Source organism: Pinus tabuliformis, chromosome 9 (assembly GCF_031772625.1).
Source record: "Pinus tabuliformis cultivar Carrire ecotype Pingquan chromosome 9, CPIR1, whole genome shotgun sequence".
Classification (NCBI taxonomy): domain Eukaryota; kingdom Viridiplantae; phylum Streptophyta; class Pinopsida; order Pinales; family Pinaceae; genus Pinus; species Pinus tabuliformis.
The window spans coordinates 1,425,942,629-1,425,950,149 of NC_142307.1; the positions used below are offsets into that span (position 1 = coordinate 1,425,942,629).

A 7,521-nucleotide genomic window follows, 5' to 3' on the forward strand; every position below is an offset into this window, starting at 1 on the left:
TCCGTAAGGCGAGAATCTGCTACTAGTAGAGCAAACAGAAGGGGGACACCTCAAGCAAAAGATGGAATGAGAAAAGAAGCGGTCGGATGGTTGGGAGCAGTAAAGGAAGTCGCAGCAGTGGGAACAAAGGTGCTGGTAAAGGACTAAACAGCAGACCTGTTGCAAGGAATGCACCCCGGTCCAGACCAATGAGCGAATCCAAGGCAAATGAGCAGTCTGTTAGACCAGAAGGTGAGGGGATGACCAGACCGCCAGTGCAATGCTGGGGTTGTGGAGGACCTCACTATGTTAAAAACTGCCCACATAGAAAGGGGACAGATCAAATATCCTAGATTCATGAGGCATCGACTGTTGGGGACGTGGCACATAGTGTACCCAGAATCAATGCGGCACTGGAGGACCGGCAAGCGGAGTACCAGCCGTCTATGGTTGAATTCGAAGGTAAAATCTCTAACTTTTCCATAGCTGTTCTTATAGATCTAGGGGCTACTTTAAGTTATATTAGCCCGAAAGTAGTAGAACAGTGTAAACTGCAAGCTGAAAAGTTCAGGAATCCGTGGCTGGTCCAACTGGCTACAAGAGCCAAGAGACGAGTCTTGGCCAAAGTAAATAAATGCTCCTTAGCCATAGCAGAACAACCAATAGTGGCGGATTTGAATGTATTACCGTTGGGTTCCTATGATATCTTGATTGGGATGAACTGGCTAGAGAAACACTGGTCCTTAGTGAACTGCAAAACCAAGACCATCTATTATAAGGATGACCTTGGAGAACAGCGGGAGTTGCAAGGAATCAGACACGTTGTGCAGATCCGACCCATTACAGCAACTCAGCTAGCTAAGTGCATCAAGAAGAAATGTCAAATCTACGCTATTCAGGTGGGATACGCAAATCAAAAAGATAAAACTACTATGGTGGGTAGCATTCCGATAGTACACAAGTTTGCAGATGTTTTTCCCGAGGAAGTGCCGGGATTACCACCGAAAAGGGATGTGGATTTCACTATTGAGCTGATTCCAGGGGCAGCACCTGTATCACGGGCACCCTACCGTATGAGTGTACCAGAACTAACAGAGTTAAAAATGCAACTGCAGGAGCTGTTAGATAAAAATTACATCCGTCCCAGCGTATCACCCTCGGGAGCCCCAGTGCTATTCGTCAAAAAGAAAGATGGAACCTTTCGGATGTGCATTGATTATTGTCAGTTGAATAAGCTCACGATCAAAAACAAATATCCTTTGCCTAGGATCGACGAACTTTTTGATCACGTGAAGGGAGCAACGGTATTCTCTAAAATTGACCTGCGATCTGGTTACCATCAGATCAGAATAAAAGAGGAAGATATCGCTAAGACCGCTTTCAGAACGCGGTATGGGCATTATGAATTCGTGGTGCTACCTTTTGGGCTGACCAATGCACCTGCTACCTTCATGTGTTTGATGAACAGTGTGTTTCATCGGTTTTTAGACAAGTTTGTGCTGATATTCATAGATGACATTTTGATTTACAGCAGATCAAGAAAGGAGCATGAGGAACACCTTAAATTGGTGTTGCAAACTTTGCGGGAACATCAATTATATGCAAAGTTTAGTAAATGTGATTTCTACAAGGAGGATACAGTATTTGGGTCATGTAATCACCAAGGAACGAATCGCAGTAGACCCTGAGAAGATCAGAACTATAATGGAGTGGCCTATACCAAAGGACGCGACAGATATTAGGTCCTTTATGGGGTTAGCAGGTTATTATAGAAGATTTGTCGAAGGCTTTTCGAGGGTAGCATACCCTATCACCTCTTTGCAAAAGAAAGGAAAAGTATTTAAGTGGACCTCAGAATGCCAGAAGAGCTTTGAACAGCTCAAGCACTTACTCACTACCGCACCTGTATTAAGTATAGCTGATCCTAATAAGGATTACGTGGTTTGCACGGATGCAAGTAAAGAAGGTGTGGGAGGGGTGTTGATGCAAGAAGGAAGATTCATTGCTTATGAATCTAGGAAGCTGAAAGAGCATGAGCAGAAATAATCTGCTTACGACTTGGAGCTGGCTGCTGTCATTCATGCCCTGAAAATGTGGCGGCACTACCTTTTGGGCAGAAAATTTCTGTTACTAACGGACCATCACAGCCTAACCAACTATTTCAGTCAACCCACTTTGAACACAAGGAAAGCTCGATGGGCTGACTTCTTAAGTGGATTCGACTTTGAAATTAAGCATTTAAAAGGGAAGGAGAACCGAGTGGCTGATGCATTAAGTCGAAAAGTACAATGCTTGTGCAAAATTTCAGTTAGCAAATGGCAGAATACTTTATTGGAAAGGATAAAAACAACAGCTGAATGTGATGTTGTGTACCAGCAAATTAAACAGCGAATACAACAACTTCCTGGTAAAGAAACACAACAGGGGCATGAGCTGGATGATGCCGGAATGCTGTATTTTAACAAAAAGTTGTATGTACCCAATGAAGATAGTGTTAAGAAGCTGATTCTGGATGAATTTCATACCAGCCATTATACCGGGCATCCGGGCTACCAGAAAATGGTCACCGCCCTTCGAAATGAATACTATTGGCCAAAAATGAAGAAGGAGATAGCTGAGTATCTAGCACGATGTCTAGAATGTCAGCAGATTAAGGCGGAACATTTGCATCCAGCGGGGCTGTTACAACCCCTACCCATTCCGGAATGGAAATGGGAGACTATCTCCATGGATTTTATAACTGGACTACCTAAAACAAAGAAAAATAATGATTCCATTATGGTAGTAGTGGATAAGCTGAGTAAGGCAGCACACTTCATACCTGTGCAATCGACATATAAGGCTGTGCAAATTGCTCATATTTTCATGCAAAATGTTTTCAAATTGCATGGACTTCCGAAGGTGATTATCTCCGATCGGGATGTCAAGTTTACATCAACCTTTTGGAGGACATTGTTTGCAGAACTGGGAACCCAGCTTAACTTTAGCACAGCTTATCATCCCCAAACAGATGGCCAAACTGAACGAGTAAATCAGGTTGTGGAGGACATGCTGAGAGCCTGCGTTATGATGAAGCCAACTCAATGGGAAGACTATCTCCACCTGGTCGAATTCGCCTATAACAATGGATATCACTCCTCAACCCAGATGAGTCCTTTTGAGGTTATGTACGGGCGGAAGTGCCGCACACCCGCAAGCTGGGGTGGACCAGAGGACAAGTTGCGAATTGGTCCTGATATGCTCAAGGAAATGGAGGATACGGTAAAGAGGGTGCGTGCCAACTTAAAAGCCGCTCAGGATAGACAGAAAAGTTTCGCTGATCGAAAGAGAAGATTCAAGGAATTCCAGGTTGGGGATCATGTATTTGTAAGAATCCAACCAAGAAGGAGTACCTTGCAGTGGAGCGGATGTGCCAAACTAGCACCTCGCTACTTTGGACCTTTTCAGATCTTGGCAAAAGTGGGGCCGGTAGCTTACCAACTTGCCCTACCAAGCCATATTAGGATTCACAATGTGTTTCACGTATCTGTATTAAAGCAATACGTTTACGATCCTAAACATGTGATTCAATGGCAGAATGTTCGGGTAAGGATTAATCTGGTCACTATAGATAAGCATTGTGTCTAAGCTGAAAAATAATTAAATTTATTGCTGATTGCAGGTCGAGCCGGAAGGCGAGGTTCTGGTCGAACCACTGACCATTCTAGACCGGAGAGAAGTGCAGCTGCGGAAACGGGTTATTTCCCAAGCTAAAGTGCAGTGGCGGCACTATGGACCAGAAGAGGCTACTTGGGAGGATGAGGAACTCCTTAGAGAAGCTTACCCAAACTTGTTTAATGGAGACAGACATCGGGACGATGTCCAAACTCAGGAGGGGAGATGTAATAACCCCAGGACATGTAAATTTGAAAGTTTACTATGGTAAAAAGACAGTAATCAGTTGTTGTTATGTTTAAACAAAACTGTGACAAACTATTTTTAATTAAGTAATTTAAATATTTCTTGGAATTGCTGGCAGCCTCTAAGAGGTGAAATTTAAAGAAAATAATCAGTTGTGATAACTGATGGAACTACCCTCCAAAACAGGAAAAGTCTTGACTGAGGGGTTTCTGTGCTGTGGAGACAGAGAGAGAGAGAGGGAAAATCTTTTCCAAGAACAGGAAGAGGAAAGAAAAGAAATAGAGGGTTAAGTCTGGTTAGGATCAGATAACCTGGCACAGAGTGTGCACAAAACCTGTTGAGGACTGGAGGCCTGCAGGATGGCTCGCGGGGAGAATTCCATCTGAGTGATGGGTCTCATGGCTTGGTGGACGAGCAGAACTAAAAGCTCAGGTGACTTATTTGTTTGAGAACCATTCCCAATGCTGGCGAACCAGGTACGGTCTCAAAACTGTAAAGTCCCTAAATAGCAAATACATATGCGATAAATATTGGAAAATCAAATAGGAGATATGCATTACATTTCCTTAGATGTTGTAGCATTAATGTGAATATACAAAGGCAGTTCTCATTTGTAGAATATACTGTCAGTAAACAAACGAGGTCCGAGTAGCTACAGAATGAACCAAATATACTTAGAGTAATGGTACCAGAAGGAAACTGTCAAGGTCCGGTACTGGGTGACGGACTCGAAATACCCTTACGGGTTGAAACACAAGACTCTGTGTTAACAGTAACCATGATATTAGATGCTTGAAAGAGAAAACAAAACAATACAGTAGCAGATTGACCAAATACGAGGGTTAGAACCTCTGGAATCCGGGTGCAGAGGCACCGTCGGTAATCTGTTGTTACCATCGATACGAGAATCAAACCCTACTGATACCGAGTGAGTGAATGTCGTGGAAATAAACATGCAGATGTTTAGATTACCAGAGGTTGTCGGTAAGTTGTATATCAGAAGCAAGAACCAGTCAATACTCCTTGACCGTGAACGTAGGTTAAACCATTTGCGGATATGGTAGTGGGTAGCTGGTCCGTGAAATTATACAGAAAGAAATATTCATGATCATTATAAAGTCCCGAGCATATAAATACGATGAGAGCATTATGTTATTTCTACAATCCATGCATGAATCTGTGATACGGATGTAAATAATACATACACCTGTGCATGAAATCATAACCAAGGAATACAGTCATTTAGATAACCTATTGCATATAACTTCGAAAGGGTTATTAATACCCATATGCAGCTCTGTGCATGCAACCCGAATGGGTCGAACACTGAATATACAAGAGGAACTGAGCATATAGCCGACCTTGAATAAGAGTGGCGTTCCTTGGAGAATAAAGAAAAGTATAGAGACAATCTCGGAATGCATGCTCTGCGACCGTCATAGAACATGAATACATAGCGTAAGAACGAATATACAGTATAATAACACAGCAAGACTGTAAGTACAATCGTATCACAAGATTAATATGGTGTCGCCGTCCTTTAAAAAAAAACATGTAATCAAAGCCATAGCTGATAAACCCTATGTTCAGCATAGACATTAATGAACTTCGAGAACAGAGTCATATTCATTAACAAAGCAAAATTGCTATGAAGATTATTCAGTTCCAACACTCTATCTATACATAACTCGACTGATAATTTGACCATCTCTTCAACCATAAGAGTAAAATACGAATAACATAGGGAGGTAACCCTGAAAGGAAAAGTAACTAAATATGGCGAGTATCTGTTGCAGGGTCTGAGCGCGGAGGCTCAACCTGCAACCAAAATTTAGAAAATATATGTATCTATTAAACTCGGGTAAGCCATGATGAAGATCCTAACACTGTAAACTTATAAACTATGAACATTGGTACAGAACTCAAGCCCTTCCGGAACAAACATATAACCACAGTTTGCTGTCAAAATCTAAGGAAATAAGGATGCAACTGTGAGGATTCTCAACAGAGAATACCTCAATAAATGACACAAGGAGGCCCGCGTTGGAACAGCGGCCTGCAACAACCGAATACCATGTCTTGAGATCTATAAGATTTCAGATGATAAAGAACAGACAACAGTATAAATCTTCACCTACCTGTAACCAAGGAAGTTGAGCCGTCGTGGGTGGCCAGCTTTGTTCCATGGAAGAGCATGCACGCGCCGACTGAACCTCATAGCAGCAAAATACCAAGCATGAATGAATCAATTCGATAACCACAGTAAACAGAAATAGACATGGTAAGTTGAATTAGCTCCATGCGATTTACAGTCCGAGACCAATACCTGTAATGGTCGAAGGACGAGCTTGAATGACTCCTGAGCGTTTACAGAGCAAAGTGGTGCCGCCGGTAACAGAAACCCCAAGCTGGCATACAGAACCGGAGCTGAATAGAAGTGAGCATGTAAATGAACCCGAAAGCATAGGAAGGGGTATAAGTATCCCCATAAACCCTTGACCGCATAACAACCGTCCGATTGCAGGATGAGATCTGAACCGTGGAAGTAAGGCGGGAAACGAAATCGTCAAGACCGAGATCCCCGCTCCCAAGGTGTCACATGGCCGGAGGAGCCAGGCCATGCCACATACCCCTTTCCGGACTGATGTCTTAAAGGCGGATGTGAAGTGGCAGTTGTGAGCGCTGTGGCAGGACCATCAAAGGCTGTGCCTGGTTTAAACATATATCCGTTTGAATAATCCGTGGAATGACTATATCATAAAAGGCCTACGTTAAATAAAACCCCCGCAGATATGGCATCACCTTTTTACATGGTATATGTAAGTTGAAACATGACAACTAATATTTGATTAATGCTTTATAACATATGGTGGGTTGAGTGTATATGGCATTTTGATACAATGCGTAGTTTCCAAACCGTATTACCATAATGTGTTCAATGATAAGGTGAGCTAGACATAGGATTTTTTTTATTTTTTTTTATGTATAAGGAAATAGAGGTGTGACAATATTTTTCTTAAAATTTAGTGTTGAAAATAACAAAAGAATATAAAGATATAAATTCAAAGTTGTTCATGTCCCCAATTATAAAATAATAAATTTTGAAAACCTATATTTATTACACATATAAAATTTAAAATACTTAATATAAATTCCATGTTTCATATAAATTGGAACTTGTTCAAGTCCATACATATGGACTAATAAATTTTGAAAATCCATCTTTATTGTACATATATAATTTAAAATATAATATATGGAAAAGAAAAAATAAAAAATGGGATAAAAGAAAAAGTTTAATAATATTAAAGTTGATTTCTTTATAAATTATAATAGACAAATTCAACAAAATATAAGTTTTATATCTATTATATAAACTCAAATGCAAAATCTAATATGATATACATATATTAATAATAAACAAATATTAATGAAATTGCAAAAAGTCTTTTTGTTATTGAGATTATGAATACAATTGTTTGTGTGTAGGCAATATACATACAAATAGTACACATCACAATATAAATTTAAAATTATAAATATAAATATTAAATATTGATATTTATGAAATCATAAATTTTGAAGTGTATGTCCATGTTTATGAAACGATATATTTTGGAATGTACTTGTATACATATTAAA

At 40.5% G+C, this 7,521-nt stretch overlaps 1 protein-coding gene across 1 annotated transcript; it reads right to left on the reverse strand.

The window, feature by feature from the left end:
- Positions 1 to 5,504: 5,504 nt before the first annotated feature.
- On the reverse strand, positions 5,505 to 6,500 carry LOC149153897 (uncharacterized). The gene is made up of 4 exons (XM_089443968.1): positions 6,206 to 6,500; positions 6,018 to 6,086; positions 5,895 to 5,935; positions 5,505 to 5,697 (listed from the first exon to the last, which is right to left on the reverse strand). The coding sequence occupies exons 1-4, from the start codon at positions 6,498 to 6,500 to the stop codon at positions 5,650 to 5,652; spliced, it is 453 nt and encodes a 150-aa protein (XP_089300094.1). The 3' UTR covers positions 5,505 to 5,649.
- Between the last annotated feature and the right edge of the window lie 1,021 nt (positions 6,501 to 7,521).

What these genes read in the sequence shown, in the direction of transcription:
- LOC149153897 (XM_089443968.1), bottom strand. Translation starts at nt 6,500, where the DNA reads ATGGCCTGGCTCCTCCGGCCATGTGACACCTTGGGAGCGGGGATCTCG. An exon ending in CTCAACTTCCTTGGTTACAG is followed by an intron (nt 5,936 to 6,017) that starts GTAGGTGAAGAT and finishes CGGTTGTTGCAG; the next exon opens with GCCGCTGTTCCAACGCGGGC. An exon ending in TCCTTGTGTCATTTATTGAG is followed by an intron (nt 5,698 to 5,894) that starts GTATTCTCTGTT and finishes TTTTGGTTGCAG; the next exon opens with GTTGAGCCTCCGCGCTCAGA.